Source organism: Hyalella azteca, unplaced genomic scaffold (genome assembly GCF_000764305.2).
Source record: "Hyalella azteca isolate HAZT.00-mixed unplaced genomic scaffold, Hazt_2.0.2 contig9708, whole genome shotgun sequence".
NCBI lineage: Eukaryota > Metazoa > Arthropoda > Malacostraca > Amphipoda > Hyalellidae > Hyalella > Hyalella azteca.
This window is the reverse complement of record NW_025939770.1, coordinates 18,396-35,627: the sequence shown is the minus strand read 5'-3', so window position 1 is coordinate 35,627 and position 17,232 is coordinate 18,396. Positions and strand designations below refer to the sequence as shown.

The 17,232-nt window shown below is 37.7% G+C and overlaps 1 protein-coding gene across 1 annotated transcript; it reads left to right on the top strand.

Annotated features, from left to right (window-relative positions):
- Window positions 1–9,382: 9,382 nt before the first annotated feature.
- LOC108665614 (ceramide kinase) lies at window positions 9,383–17,173 on the top strand. Its single transcript, XM_018152389.2, has 10 exons — window positions 9,383–9,631; window positions 10,171–10,767; window positions 11,902–12,035; window positions 13,166–13,373; window positions 15,343–15,420; window positions 15,642–15,819; window positions 16,031–16,166; window positions 16,359–16,541; window positions 16,689–16,804; window positions 17,022–17,173. The coding sequence occupies exons 1-10, from the start codon at window positions 9,538–9,540 to the stop codon at window positions 17,113–17,115; spliced, it is 1,818 nt and encodes a 605-aa protein (XP_018007878.1). The 5' UTR covers window positions 9,383–9,537; the 3' UTR covers window positions 17,116–17,173.
- The last annotated feature ends 59 nt before the right edge of the window (window positions 17,174–17,232 follow it).

Sequence of the window (17,232 nt, the reverse complement as noted above, 5' to 3'; positions counted from 1 at the left end):
TATGATTGTATATATGTTTGGTAAAATGTAGGTAGCCATGCATTGATTAGTTTTTTCTTTAATTATAAACTCATTCCAAATTACGATTGTTCAACGACTTCATGAACATGTACAGTGTAACACGTAGCTTTAACTTCATCGTATGTACACCAAGTGGCCTTTTCAAGTGTCAACTGTACGATAATATGTACGTACTGTGCATCATATTTGTTTGGTATAAATCATTCATGTTTCAGCCGAGTATTTAAATGTTATTTGGTTACTTCTAACTAATAAAATCTATGTTTATGGCGATGTTTTCTGTTTTCCTTCAATGAACCCTCAAGTGAATTGCCTCAATGAGGTTGGAAAACATGTTAACTGCATTGGAGAAACTTACTATGCAGCATCTCGCTGAACCGAATAGAAAAGCGTTCCCCGGAAGTTTCACTCATGGAATGAGTGAAGTAAGTCCTATGAAAGTCTCGAGAAAGTTTTTATTTGCGCAAACATGCAGGTTTACCTCTCATGAAGAGCGGTAAAAATTGTAAGTACTCTCGAAATCAGCCAGGAATGCTCACATTGTCTATGAAGAATTAAATGATTTTTCTCATTAGATTGTTCTGTTGAGCACTGTAAGATGTTGAAATTTTTGATGACAGCTATAAGGACTTAGACATAAATTGCATCACAATCACACGTCGTATAATATAATGATTCAGTTTCTGTTTGACGACGTTCTCGTATCTTGATACGCGTAATCTTTTGACAAAACATGTCAATAGTCAGTGTAACTTTTCAAACGAACTCTCGCGTCGAATGCACTTTTAACAATCAATTAAAGTGTTTATTCGTAAATTGTGAATTCGTTCCTGGGCCAATACATCTTGAATGAAGAAATTGTCGCACAAAGGATACGAGAAATTTATAAAAAGCCTTTTCATGCCTGCAATTAATTTTACCTTCGTAGTAATTTTCTACTTATACGCAATTACAGCGCAAAATTATTACAAGATGAATAATTTTAATCGACCAGTGTTGGCCAGTTTAAATCACAACTGGAGAAATAAAAAATATTCGCTAAATGTTTCACCATTTGTGTTACAATTGTGCAAGTTTTATTATTATTTTTTCGAGGCATCTCTTCTCCAGTGAAATTGCGTTATTTGGTCGTCAAAGGTAGCCGGATTAAGCCATTAAGGTGAAGGTTACTTCCAAAATAATTTCAAGTCACTGCGAATTTCAGGATTACAGTGTATTTACTCATGAAAACAATTCATTGTATCCAAGAAAGTATTCTAGGAACACAAAAATTTTCTAATAAAAATTCTAGGTTATCTCAAAATTGGTCGACTTTTTTCAGTGAAGGTGAAAAAATTTACTTTCCAGTTATTATGTAAAGCATAAACGAGAAATTTTTTGCACATTTTCGACCATTTTTCGAAAATTAGCATGAGTTGCACAATTAAAATACGTAAAATTAGTTTAGACTCATAATAACCGGATGATCACCTTGGAACTCATTTACAGTACAATAACTAGACGCCACAGTCATTCGTTAGCATAACTATGTCAACGTAAATGATTAACTAGGTGATGTCTGGTTTCTGGTCGATTCTATATATAGCACTATTTTTTAAAGCTAGCTGAGGCTGGAACTTTCTGATCAAATCATGCAGAGTAGCTGCTCTGAAGCGATAGACTAACCCCTCGTTTTTTTGCAGAGTAATTTAATTCTACAGGGTAATCGGTAGTGCATGGTTACCCGATTTTTCAGGGTAACACGGTGTTGCGAAGTAATTCGGTGTTGCAGGGTATCCCGGTGTTGCAAGGAGGATTTTCGGTCAGATGGATGATGGATCTAAGTATGGTAACTCAAGCTTGTCAACTAATCGGTAAATATCTAGCTTGAAACTTCACTAATTGATCTAATATACAGCGAAGAAGATTACAGCACAAAAATACTCATTTGTAGGTACAAGATCTTCCAGCATACGAGTGGTATTTGCCATACGAATTAAGTTTTTTGTGACAATTGGCCAACGGAGATCTCTCGGTTCCAATTCTCTTCTACACCAGCAAAAAATAAATATTGAAAAAAAAAATAGTTTCAAACAGTTGAAGTCGCTAAAAAAGGCAATGGAGATAAATGTTAAAACGTATTTACCAGAATGATTTACACTTTTTGGTCTAACAAGGATTTGAACAACAAGATGTGCTGGTGGAGAGAGCTCGCGCGAACACCAGTTGAGTGGTTAACAGTTGGTCATCAGAAATGTCAAGGTGTATATTTCTGAGCGAGTTTTTACAAAGACAACCAATTGGGGCAAAAACACGTTTGGGATTTCCGCGAACTCGACTCCGACGCATTGATGTTCAAGTACAGAAAAATTCGAAAATTCTGACATAATGCAGTTAGGGCACGGAAAAGCTGACGTCAAAAAAATATTTTACTAGTATACGAGCAACGTCAAACAAAATGATTATAGTGTATAGATATAAATATAGTAAGATAAACGGGCTAAATAAAAACGATAATAATATAACATTATACATATATAGTGCTTGGAATGTATGCTTCTCCACAGCACATGAATACCTTTAAGAGTTGAGACAGTCATGTTTGAGCATTTGATAGCCTTGACTTTGAATGACCTTCGTGTTTATGACCCTCAATTTTGCGACCTGCGTTGCGGTGAGCGCTTCTGAGGAGCTGGATTTTTTAAGGTAAATCTCATGACAGCTATTAACCAGCCAATCAACTTTGACCCATGCATTCATTGCCGAATAGAAACTAGTTTTTAAAAATAATCTCTTCGTTGGTTGCAAGTCGGTAAATCGCTAGTCGTGTGTTGCATGGTTGGTCCGCAGGTACTGATGAATTCATGTCATTGTAAATACTTTTGAGAATGTGAAAACTAGGAATGGTCGTGTCTGAAAAGGAATGTGCAATAATTTCAATTTTATCATGCAATTAATTGATGACCCTGCATTTTCATGCTATTTTTGCACCTCAGTTCAGACGGAATAAGTGTGATATTGATAATTAGCCAAACATAATATCAAAATAGTTTATTCATTTTTCTGTATATTCCCGCTAGATGTATAATATGACAAAAGAGTTTTCTTATTTTGTTGTGCAGTACTTTGGATGTATGCAGGTCACCTCAAGGGTCTGCTGGATTTAGAATATTTTTCTGCTATTTTTTTCTGTTGGAGCCTCTTTCAGATTTATTTGAGAGCGATTTATTCAAATTATTACCGTACAAAGAATTATCCGCTTGCTGACATCTGTCACAAATTTTAAAATGGTCCACCGTCAATGACACACGAGTCGCCACAAATGACACACGAGTCGCCAAAAACTGCACTTACCTTGCCGTTCGTCACCGAAAAAAACGTACAATACAGGTTAGATATCCGATTTATAGGGTTCAATAACCACATGATGACCGCCAAGCGGTTTTGATCGCACTGGAAATATGTGATTTGGTTCTGTCCATAAAATAGATCGTTTCTATCGAATGCCGTCGACCGTTGCGAGGTTATCGGCATTGACGTTGACGTTATCGGCATTGACGGTAAATGTGTCTCGTGCAATAGCACATTTCAAAATACATAATTATAGGCTACGTCAGTGCCAGCATTAAACGAAGCAAGATGAAAATGCTTTTAAAGCAGCAATCTTGTGATATAACTAACTCTGTTACCCTGTGATGATAAAAAGTTTAATTTTGTTGATCTGAACAGTCAGAACGTCATGATATTGTCGCCTTCCACACGGCTAGCTGCTACATTCTTCAAGGTCAGCCGCTTCCTCCTGCATTTCTTAGCAGTTCTAGACGTAAGACGGTTCAATATCTAGTATTATTGCTTCTGATCCTCTGCTTCTTCTGTTTTACTTATGTTCGGAAGGTGCTGCTGTGCGGTGTGATCATGCTATGTTAGTCTTAGTTATATTAAGCTCTTGGGTATTAATTCACTGTCGGCCAAGTTTTGCTTCATTTGTTGTTCTGCTTCTATTGTTGTTTTGTTTCTATTGTTTCTACCTCTTTTGTTCTGTCTTTGTGCATTGATAATGTGATCTAAAAGGCTGTGGTTATTTATTTGGAATATTAATTTTGATGCTCATTTTAGAGCGTCAGCATCGTAGAAGGTATAGATTCTACTGCTTGGCTATGTTCTCTGATGGCAGTTTGTTAAGAATGTTAGTGATATAGAATTTATGTGATAGAATTTAACAATAAAAAGTAGGGAATGGCACTTGAAATTAAAATCAATTTGATCTGATCTGAATATTCTGATATCCGCACGCATCCTCCATCCCAACTTTTTATGAATTGAGTGGCAGCAAATTTCTAAAAAGACATGACAGATGACACTGAATAATCGCTGCCCCATCCAAATTCTGAACATAAATTATTTGATAACTGACCCAAATTTACCAGAGGATGAACGTTTACCGGACGCGAACTGGGTTCAGTTTAGTGTCAAATAATACTTAACTTTATCCACTCTGAGTATTTCGTGCAAATGGTCGTGAATTTATTAGCATTATGTATTTGTGGATAGCTTATTCTTGTTTCTTATAGCTTGGAGTGACGAATATTCAATGATTTTCAACATCTGCAACTTTATAAATTTACTTCAATGTCACAGTGGAAGAAGGTGCAGTAACGATTCCGTGCGTGTTAAAAAGATAAGAGAAGCACACGCATGTTGCATCGTTTCGTTGCATTGTGATGTGCTGCATGGCGTAGCGGTCCTTAAAAAAAATACGGAAAAGAAAAACCGGGACGCCATTGCTATTGCTTCAGCTTCAGTGTTGCACGAGTGTTGAGAGTGTGTGGATGTCGGCGATCGTCGGTCACATCGGCAGCTGCTGGATTACTAGAATCACGGATAAGAGATTTGTTGCACGCTTCCGTTCACAGCTTTGCTCTGTCTAGTCAGAGTTTATTACTATGTCATCTATTCATTAGCTTTGATGTGGGCAATTTTTTAGGTGTTTGTTGAGAAAGAATTCAGGAGTCTAAGATCTCGATAACCTTAGTTAAAACCGACTTAACCGAGTTGTTATCCACTGTTGGTAAACTAACCGCTTTCGTGACTAGGTAGCCTATGTCTTCGTGAATCTTGAGGAGTGAAGAAACTATTTGAAGATTTGAAGCAGTTTTTTTTGTGATTAGGTCCATGCGTGCTGATATCCGTAATTTTTTTTTTCAAATAAATTGAATGGAACTCTGAATCTTTTCCGCTGTTGAGAAGTCGTAGTACCCGGTTCAAATATACAATCAACAATTTTTCCTTGTATCATTTGTGATGGTCTAAAAACTAAATCTAAACTGAAATGCCATCTTCGCCGTCATTTGGGAAGTTGGGATTTGGGAAGATATTAAAAGTTTTCGTCTAATCTAGGCCTACATAATTATGTCTATGTGTGACGTGTTATGTCTTTGCCGTGCACTTGCTTGAATTTTGAATCTTAATCAGTAAATGGGTAGCCAGGGTAGGTAGGTAGGACGATTGTCCCACTTGTTTCACTCCATAAACTTTTCAACTCGTTTACGTAATCAGCCAAATTCGGGGTTCAGAAGTGCCGAGGGCCCGAGGCACTCCTGGCTGACTGCACTACTGAAAGGGGGTTGAGTGGAGGGGCCGACGTTGTTCCTATCGATTGGCCCGGTTTGTGACATAGATCATAGGTGACGTTCCTACGGCAACTTGATATTTTTGCTGTAAATTGAATGGTCCAAGATGAATATAGTTCAGTTTTTCCCAAACTGTGGTACATTGATTGCTCGCTAGTTATAACTATTAACGGTATAGGCGATGACATTCCAGAATCCATTCTCAGGTGGTGTGCTACTTGAAGTTTCGGAGTCACGATCGATTTTAAGCTTAGGTTAGGTATTATTACATAAACGTTTGTTATGTATCATTTTCTACATTAAACGTTCATTAACGAACAAACTCATGATAGTGTTGTGAAGTTCATCACTGTTACTCGCTTCCTACATCGCCATACGGTCTTATCGTGCCACTTTTTATTCATACATTACGCTTGATCGCTAATTATTAGCACGCTGAATAAAATGATAAGCTACTGGATTACTACTGACGCTACTCAGCATGCAATAATTATATATCGTTATTCTGCTTTTCGTTATATATCTATCCAGTAATTGTTAACGTATAAGCTTCTCTACTATTTCGCTTTATGCAATTCTAATATTTTCCATGAAAGTTCTACAGCAACAAATGTCATCACATGATGCATAGAATTGAGTCCTAATATCGTTTTAAAGTTGTACTCGTTGATCATATATATCGTGTGTTGCCCGGATTCTTATCAGCTACGTTATCTCGGCACACCTCGTTGTTTTGATCATTGCTTTCGGTATTGACGACTGACGAGCACGTGGCTAGTTTCGATTGTCTAGCACTTGTCGAATAAATCTAATGAGATAGCATTACTCTTTCATACTGTTGAAATTGACGATGCATCTAAATGGTATGTCACAGCCGCGTTGAGGCTGTTATCTCTTACGCAAACCTCATGAATCAACATGAACAAGTACTCATGTATCAACACAATGCAAGAATTCCGGGTCTAGGTTTCTTCCTCTCAGTTCCTACATTAATTCAGATGCGACTTTGAACATGAGGTTCTAGAATTTATTAGGCGACTTGAGAATGAGTTTGTTCTCTTGATTAAATTTAATTCAACTCCATTAACGGAATGAAAATTTGTTCAGTGGCTAGGGCGATGCGCATATTAGAAATTCTATTTTGATTGCTCTTTAAAAGTATTTTCTGCTGTTTGTTGACAATATATAAATTCCAGTAGTTGTCGATGATGAGTATGTGAGGCGGCAATCACGATCATTGGCATTCATCGCGACGCTCCGCTTACCAAATTTTCTCTATGCTAAGGCCTCCATTTATAGCAACGCTCCGCTTGTCAATTTTTCTCTTTTCCGAGACCTCCATTTATCGCGACGCTCCGTCTATACATTTTTCTCTATTCTGAGGCCATCATTTATCGCGACGCTCAAGTAATAAATTTTTATCTATACCGAGGCCTCCATTTATAGTTAGGCTCCGTTTACCAAGTTTTCTCTATTCCCAGGCCTCCATTTATTGTGACGTTGCAGGGACGGCCTTGATAGCTTGCCATGTTTTACTTCTTACCTTGACTCGTGCCCGGCATCTAAACCACTCGTGAGCTTCGATCACTCATGATTGCTGCACCATTAGCCATCCTGCTTCACGTCACGCACCAGTCATTCGAAAACAAAGTAGATTTAATGTTTCATTTGTTAGAGAAAATTAAAATTTTAGTTGTGTCTGTTGTGAGTAGAAAAGTTTTGTGGAATTCCATTGGCAACATCAACAAGGTAGCACATCATTTATAATGCATTTATTATTGTGTGGTAATGATGAACGAGGCTCTTTATATTTGCCAACTAGAGAACGAAATCTGATGGTTTTCTCCGCCTCAGTTATTTGTAGTAATTTTGTCCTGCCCATTCGTTGATGAATGATTCGATAAATCAACTGCGTCTCGTGCTTAATTTAGCGAGAGCTTCAGCTTGTTGCTAACATGCATAATAATGTAGCGTTGTGCATAGTAAGTTTACTTGTTTTATTGGTCATAAGGTGCTGTTATTTATAGAGACTACTTTCATCCCAATGTAAAATAGTGTGAAGTCAATTCTACCGGAAATGAATAGAAACCGCTTAAAACTTTATCTTGGAAGATCTCTGATCTTGTCAGTTGGGTTCGTAAGTTCGAAAATAAACTAATCTTATCATCCTGCACAGAGAAGACGACGTGAAATATTTTCATTATTATCATTTAATTTAAAAAATCGTTAATATACAAATTAAATTTATAATTATTCTCTGCATTTCGGAATGTAAACCTCCTCAGCCGAATTTATGTAAATATAAATAATCACGACGTGTTGGCGCTCATCATAATCATTTATGTAACCAGAAGTTTCACGGTATCATTATGACCTTAATTTGAATTGAAATATGACTCTGTTTACCAGCATACAAGGTCAGCTGTGAATGATGTGACCTTTCATGTGTTTATGCTGTTCGTCGAGTTTTTACTTCATCTCCTTTCACTGATGTCCAAGTTGTTTTTTAGTCATTGACCTCCTGAAACAATAATCCAGCTTCTTGATCATCCTTGACGTGAAATCGACAGCACTTTGATTTGGCCTATATGTAATATATTTCGTAACTTCTGTTTTGAAGACATGGCTTTCTTCGTCTGTTGTCCGAATGTTGGCATTGTAAATAAGCTCACACTCGAAGTTGTTCTTCTTCGCTAAGTCAAAACCTACTTATATATCATTTTAATGTTTCAGGCTGCGAAGCGTGCACGAGTTGTTTAGTTACAATTACTTTCCAAATCATTTTTTGTTTGAAACTTAACTCTCAGTCTCTCAAGAAGATAAAAAGTTGCTTCGATACATTAACATTAAGTTATATTGTATATAGTGCAGCCTTAGCGTACTCTTACTACAAGAAGTATAGTCGAAATAATTTCAGTATCCAGTTTCCATAAATTTATATGTCAACCTATAATTAATTTTCTAGTCTAATGAGTGTATCTTCATTCTTCAACAAAAAATTCCATCTCAATGTTAACTTCAGCTCACTCCAGCATAAGGCCAGTATGTATGCATTAATTCACTGCTGTTCATTCTGTCAATTGTGGGAAAATAATTGAATTGTCTAGTTTAAGGTCTCATGAGCTGAACGATTATCTTGATTATTTGAGCATTAAATTGATCGCATATGGACTCATGAGTAAAGACCAGCTCTCGATATCGAGCCGCGACATTGACCTACAATGATTTCGACGAAGTCTATAGGAGAAATTTTAAGATAGTTTCTCTAAGAGAATTTTTTCCAGAAATTTATTTATGTAAGTAATTTGCAATTGCTGCTTTACACAACCGTTAGACGAAACTCCTTACCGTTAGACGAAATTCCAGCGTATGGTATGTTTTATTTATTTGGTTTGATTTTACTCAGCTGCTCAACTTCTAGAAATTTTGGTCTCCGCCTGCTTATATAACATTCTTTATCAGACCCAGATTAGAACATCCTTCTACATGGCGATAATTGACTTCGTGGGATTCGCTAAGAAATTAACATGAAGGTTGTTATTAATTTTACTATAACCGTATTTTACGGTAGAGATAATTTTTTTAATTTTTTTATGTTGCAGATTGTTTATTTAGATTTGCACAATGCAGATGCATATGTATTTGTATATATATATGGATTTCATAGAAATAGAGTAAATATCCATATTAAGTTTGTTGAAAATGTATAAAAAAAATAACAACAAAATAATAAAATATAATGAAGACAAGAATTAACTTTTTATGCACCTGGGTTAAATTTTATGCAAAATACACCTAAAGTTAAGAATAAAATAGATGTAAATATTCTCTGTGAACAATTCAAAGATGAACTATTGAAAGGTTCCTAAATTTTGTGGAGTGACTTTATTTTTTGGATTCAGTTAAAATGTTGGAAAACTGCTTTTCGGTGAAAGGTCGTGCATACCTCGTCCAACTTGATCACACAGGCCTTTCGTGGCACCTTGCTGACTCAACTCTAGGTGAGTGCGTAGAAATTATATCTAGTTAAATATTTCTGCTTCTCGATGAGACGTGCGACATGAATGGCGATGAATATTTTTGCTTTTAGATCTAACATTTGTTGAAGCTATGTCCGCACTTGACGCTAATACACAGTATGTTTTTGAAATGGCGTTACGAGTATCAGTATCACTGATCACTCAACGGCAATCGGCCTTCCGTTCCATTTGCGTACGATATTCTGTAAATATTACATTGGAAATATTAAAACAACTCTCGAAAATTAGTACAATAACTTAATTAACGCTGATCAACTTTATCTTTTCCTCTATTTGACAACTGTTTAGAATTATTGGACAATTAATAATTATTTTATGAATAATTTTTTGATCAGACCTCTGAATGTGTGGGGATCAGTGGTGAATAGTCTGATAATTATTTAATTATTTTTATATCTTGAATTAAATCGCGAATGAGATTTAGAATGGTTCGGATAACCTATAAGGTTTAGTTGATATAAAATTATTTTAAATGCTTCTGTCCCGATTTTTGTTTTCAGATGTATATCACGTGCCGGCACACCAGTTGCTGAGCTGCTGGAACTGCGTCAAGGGGTGTGTGGATTGCTGCCCTTCTCTAGCGGATGTCTTTCATCCGACTTCGAATGAGAGCAAAACTTATTCCGAACCGTCAACAACTGACTTGCTCAACAACCATGAACAACACCCCACTGTTACTTCATACGCTGCGGTCTCAGCCACAGATGTGGATGTATTCGTTACTAAAAACGGCCACGCCATCACAAACGCATCTCCTAAACAAATTTTTCCAAAAAGTGGGCAGATAGGGCCTATTCCTAGCCCCAAAACTTCGATCGCCTTCGAAGAAAATGCCCCTGACCTTTCATCTAAGCGTCCTCGACTGCGAGCTCAAATAAAGAACTTGTCTTTGATATCGTGTAAGCATTCTAAAAAAGACAAACATGCGCTAGCTATCGAAATATGTGAACGTGTGCTGCCGTCTTCTAGTATTCGGTGCGGCTCTGGCAGTGCGAGTGAAGTCGTACGAGATTGGCAAACCCGGGTAATTGTCTTCAATCACGACTACAGAGATGTTGTCTTGACCTGGTACAGAGCGCTGTGGAAAATTATATTGGGTAAGATTATTAAGCTATTTATCTTCCTAAATTCAGAGTGCAATTCAGGTACTTTTGTTCCTTTTTGTCTTATTTGTTGAAGTCGTAGAACTAAATTATACTACTAAACTAAATAAAAATTTAGTTTAGTAGTATAATACTAAATTTCATTAATTATTCGCGGTAAACTAGAGGTGAACGTCATATCTGACAACGCTGCATCGTTCATATGACTTGACAAAATTTGGACGGCAAAAGAAAAGCTGCCGTTCTTTAAATAAATATATTGAGTTTGAATTCACGTTTGTAACAGTTAACATTCAAGCTGTTCTGTGAAGCTTTTTCTATGAGTCTATTTTGGGATCCGACGCTCCTTCACTTGAATTGCTAGCCTGTGCATTGTGAAATATACCTGTGATGACTGACCATGACTTTCGTTTTCTATGTCTGGCTAGTCACGCATCTTCTGGTTGTGTTAGCTTCCATAGAGTCGTGCGCTTAGAAAAACTGTTGGATGTCATTCATGTTCAGTTAGAAGATTTTTTCTTAATTTCGTCGAGAGCAAGTTTCATTGATTGTATTATTGCCTTTGGCCAGGTAATTTCAAGGTCTCAAGTGTCATATTTAACATAACGTGGTGTTGTCTAAATGGTTTTCGAAGTTCTGTCCTGCCACTCATGCGCGAATTATTGTTGGATTTTTACGAGCAAGGCTCTGCGTGAAAGTTCGTTGGGTTTCTATGGTTTCTCTTTCACGCCAGTTACTGGTTTGAAGTATGGATGACTCTCTCTTCTAGCCTACCTTATGGCAGTCGCTTGCTGAAATGATGGTTTCACTGGAAAGTCTGTCTCGCCCTAGACACAGTAAAAATGTTTTAAATTTTTTTCGAATACTTATACTGTATGTAACGAATGGAATTAATAAAATAGATCCCTGAATTTTCCGCAATTATTTCTGTGCTCTCATTCTCATCATCGCTTCTATACTTCATACGAAATATTCTTCTGTTGTTATGATAATTCAATTTGGTTTACGTTATATTATATTACGTTTACGTTATAAGTTTTTACTGCATTTCATCAGCTCTAGCATATTACAGTCGTCTTTTGTTATATGTTACCAAATACAAGAAATGAAAAGTTTTATTGTCCACAGATGTACCGAAACGTCCTTGTCGCTTGGTGGCAATCGTAAACCCGTTTGGGGGTAAGAAAACAGGCGCCGACATCTACGCGAGACGCGTAGCCCCTTTACTACGACGTGCAGCCATCGCCGTAACTGTGGCCATGGTAATTAATATATTTGAGTTTCGATTCTGCTGACCTTGTTTTATCCAACTTTTATGGAGCTGTATTTCCTAGATCTTGAGGCACTCGTTGCAAGATTTTATCTGTTAAATCAGCCTTTCATTATCGAAGCAATAAATTTCTAATCTAAATTTTCATCGTAACTTGATAAGTGCTTAGTTAGCATCAGCCACTTATTCAGCACGTGTGTACGAATATATTACTTCAGGTTGAATACTAACCCTTATTATAGCCTCAAAACTTTTGTTTACTTGCGATCAATTAAAAAGAATTATTCATGAAACTTGCCCGACTCGTATTTTTTCATTTTTGTGATTAAATATTAACTTGGAAATGAACAAACCTTCATTCTGTGACGAGTGCATTTTATTGCTTCCAATGTAAGTATTGTTCTATCAATATTGCAAGAATAGTTCTTAGATGTTGAAACACGTTCTTCCTCTTGCGTTTAAATTCATATCACCTAGCTCTTTAATTGTTCTGGAGTGTGACCATAAATGTTAATTCACTTACGACTTCAGTGGTGAGACTTTTAACTCGACAGCGCACGACTTTCTATCCGCTGAGGAGTCAAGCTTGTCGAAATTAAACCTGTATACACATACTGTATGTACTCCAAGCTTTCTAACTTCGGTCGAGTTGAGACTTTTAGCTAATCATTTGTAGAATTTTCTACTAAAAAAGCTCTACATATTCTTAGTTTATTTGTTTAACTTATTTTTGAGTAAGATTTTCATAGTGAAGTTAATTTATAGAGAATTATTCGGATTCAATTTTCATCAAATAATTTACACAATTTTAAATGCAGCTTTTAGGTTTGAAGAAGTGTAATTTTTATGATACAATTTTGAGAGAATGTTGCGCATGTATGATTTTTTGAAAAAGTAAATTTGCAAGTGCTGTTGTGTATCGTTACTAAAAAGTTCTAAGTCAGGTGTTGCATTCTTGAAGAGTTTCCCAGAAAACTATCCACATTGAAAGCTTCCAAATTTGGTTAGTCAGAACCGCTAACGAGAAGGCATCCGTGAACACATTTATTACCGAAAGCCGCCATTCTTCACGCAATGGTTACTTGTTAAATCTCAATATGCTTAAAAAAATTTATTTCACAGACAACTCACCTTGGTCATGCTGAATCACTCGCTGAAGAAGCAGCCAACACACCAGATGTAGACGGGGTGGTGGTCGTGAGCGGGGACGGGGTGGTCGCCGAGGTGGCCTTGGGCTTGTTCAAATACGCCACCCACAAGCACGGTGGCAACCTTGATGACATGTCTGCTACCGTCCCCAAGTCGACTATCCGTATCGGATTCATTGCCGGTAATTCTTCCGTATTTACGTATTTAGGTGCTTCTAATTGATAGGTCAAATCATGATGAGAAATTGAAAATTAATTATTCATTAGTCGTTGGAGCACGACAAATCTTACAAGCTCCCCTGTCGTAATACTTCTCAATCGAAATCTCGTTTATATACCGGCCCAATCTCGTTTGAATTCGTGTGATGGATTCAAATTATATTTTAGTTGCAAATGAAGTGCGCATTGCGTAGGCTTTTCGTCCAGCACCGAACTGCAATGTGAGGCGGCCACACTATATGTTCACTTTCAATCTTTCGAAGCCATGCGAGAGCGGCTCAAACCGCCGTTGCTGCCTTTACTTTTAGTGTCCACACGCGTTCATTCAATATCAACATTCAAAATATGTTCGAGACGCGCGGTCTTAGTTCTCTGAACGTCGCGGTGCTCGAGTTTCAAAGTACGAAAATTTGATCCTTCAGTGTAAACACAATATTGTAAGGATAATGAACACAATATTTGACAGAAAGCGATTTATGCTGATGCCATGTAAAATTTTCGCGAAATAATAAGGGCGGAAAAAATCTCATATCGTTACATTAATGTTAACAATGTCAGTACACCCAAGCTTATCACGCGCTGCTATGAGGCAGTGACCGCCGGGCTTTCTCCTCGGTTCTTAGTGTTTATGCGTTTTTGTGTAGGGATGGTTTTCTTTGGTTTGTAATCGGTTCAATGCTATAGTTGGCGTTTGTGCTCCTGCTGCAGCAAGTCGAATTTAAGCCCACTTAATTTGAACCACATTTTGTAATGTTTTAAATAATTTGTATTTCCGGTTTCACCATCTTACCAGGTCTTAAGATAATTATTGTCTATGTCTTAAATTTTGACTGCGGCGGCAATTATTATTTGTTCATGTTGAACGCCTTTTCTTTAGAAGTTTTCCGCGACTGCCATATTTGGAGTTGATCGTGTTTATTATAAGTTTTCTTTGGCTCCTTTGGTAATACGTAAGGGTCTGTCGAGGGCGTATCCGCACTACGTCTTACATCAGGTAAGCTGTTTATTTTCGTCAACTTCGACGCGAAGTAGTAGTAGTATAATAGTTTGCTAGCGCTTCAGCTATCAAGCTATTTCGCACCGGAGGTCATAGTATAACATCGCCAGCTAGGCGGAAGGTCTCAATTATTCAGTCTCAAATTAATCATCACCCACAAGGGGCGGAAGGTCTCAATTGTCCAGCCCGCTAAATCTGGCTCGAAAGAGGCAGCGTTAGCATCTCAAACAGGCGAAGTGACAAGGAGGGACAGGTGAAAAGCAACAGAAACTAAGATACTCGAACAAGAGGTCGCTAACACGGGACGTCGGCCGCCCGCACGAGAGGGACAGAGAATCCTACCTACATAATAACTTAACCCCACAACTGAGATCAACGGTCAGACACCGCGAGTTCAGCGGTGGGGCGCTCAGGAACAATCCCCCCAGGAGCGCGAAATCCCATAGGACTTCTGACGAGCACAGACACGCGTCAGAAGTCCCCCCTGAGGGGAACTTCCGACGCGATGGTCGGTTGAAACCTTATCCGTGATATGAAATTGTACTCTAAGTAAGAAATGATTGAGCCCTACCACCTTTTTGCTTTTGACGGTTTTGTATCTTTTTAGCGCATTTTCTCATTTATGGAAAAATGCCCTTTTGTGCTAGTCATGTCAGTCTGTCTGCCTGTCCGTGACTTCATGTTTTCGTCGACGAGAAAATGCGCTCTCTGTCACTCACTGCAGTGAGTACTGAGTTACATTTTTTCAAGATTGCTAGACCCGAGACCTTCCGCCTCGCTGGCGATGTTATATTTTGACCTCCGGTGCGAAATAGCTTGATAGCTGAAGAGCTAGCAAACCATTATACTACTACTATTACTACTACTATGCGCTAGTTAACCTTGTGCCATTAATGTCCATAAATTTGTGACTAAATCTCACGTTTCCTACACAGGAGGCTCCACCAATGCCTATGCGTTCGCTTTAAACGGCAGCGACTGCCCAACTACGTCCACTTTGCAAATTATTATGGGTGGGTAATCATCATTTAGAACACTTCATCTAATAATTACTGGTGTATATACATTTAATAATTTGTATTGATGATAATAATAATTTAGTGACGGTTTCTAGTTACCTTCACTTTTCTCGCCCTTGAAATTACTTTGAACAGACTATACATATGACTATTTTTAAAATAAGAGGCACTAATTGTTTACAAACTCAATTACGATGATTTGATGACTGCTGCAGGCGCTGAGCGGTTTGTTGATATCGCCGGGGTGTACTCCGAGAATCGCTTGCTTCATCTTAGCGTAACTGCAATACATTTAGGCTTCGTGAGTCGCACAATGGAAAATAGCATTAAACTCCGAGCTCTCGGCCCCATCAGAGACGTCATTAGTGGGACCAAAGAGTTAATTCTCAACAGGTGAATTGTATTTTTGCTGATTCTTTTTTCATATTGAATTTCAATTGCCCCCACTCAATCAATGGTCGCTGTTTGATACCTATGACGATTACAAGTAATGTAGGATTAAATGCCATCCTTCTACTATGTTAATCTGAACAGGATTTTCACGCATGGTAAACGCTGTCACTGTACTTCAACTATTCATCTAACGTCAGCTTTTCTGGAACAGGTCTGACTCGTACAGCTTTCGTTTTCTTGGGAACGCCAATCAAGAGTCTTCTCCATACGATGAGGATTTTTGTCATGCTGGTTGTGTTACTTGCAATTCCGACAGCCCCGACCAAGCCGCCTCCGCTTGGATTGAGGTGAAATTTATATTGTGGTTTTAATTCTTTTCGACTATTTGCTTTATCTTCTCTTCTCATTCTTGCTTTTATTGAATAATAAGAGCATGATTTTATTCCGTCTTTGATATTTATTAAGAGCTGGTAACGTATTATTTTGGCAAGCATTGTGCGTCACTACCTCGTGCCGTATATTTATGCCTCCTCTTACAGACACAAGGCGATTATCACAGTGTAACGGCAGCACTCAACACACTTGAGTGCCGTTACTGTAAGTACGGACTCTCACCAGCGTGTCATATCGGCGATGGTACAGCTGACCTACTGCTCAATTACAAAGCCCCTCTCATTACCGTTCTCAAGCGCTTCGTCACGATGTCAAGCTTTAAGGATCATGTAAGCAGCTTGATTATGTTTGAATGTGTTTATTAAGAGTAAATTTAACCATATGACGTACTGACATATACATGAAAATTATGTCATGGTATACAAGTTGATTGAAGCTTTGTTTCATGTGCTTCTCAATTCAATTTAATGTTTCAGCTAAGGCGGAACAAGGTTGATGCGTTTCGTAGCAGTGAAATTCATTTCAAAATGGATGCATTGACTCCAATCAACTGCGACGGCGAGCTACGACACAGCGCAGAGTTTATCATGAAGTATGTACACACAAAATCTCGCGAGGTTATACAGATCCCCTTATAGTGGTTAAGAAATCTGAGTATATTTATTAATGCCGGAAGGATTGATTCTTTCGTTGAAAATCGTTGCAACAATAGAATACCAGTATAAGTAATATCAATGCCAGTTCACTTCAAATCCAGATACAGAAATCACATAATACGAAGCAACAAGAATATCTCATTCTTATTACAGAGTTCACCGCCAACGCTTGGGGGTCTTCAGCTGGGGCCGGGAACCCGTCAGTTCTATAGATTTATCCAGAGTTTCCAACAAGTTTATTTATTAATATGATTCAATTTTATTGTACTTTAGAAATATATTTTTGAATACACATATGAACAAATCCGCATACATCTTTGCTTCTCAACCTCATCGATTCTCACTTGAGTAAAAACTATTACGT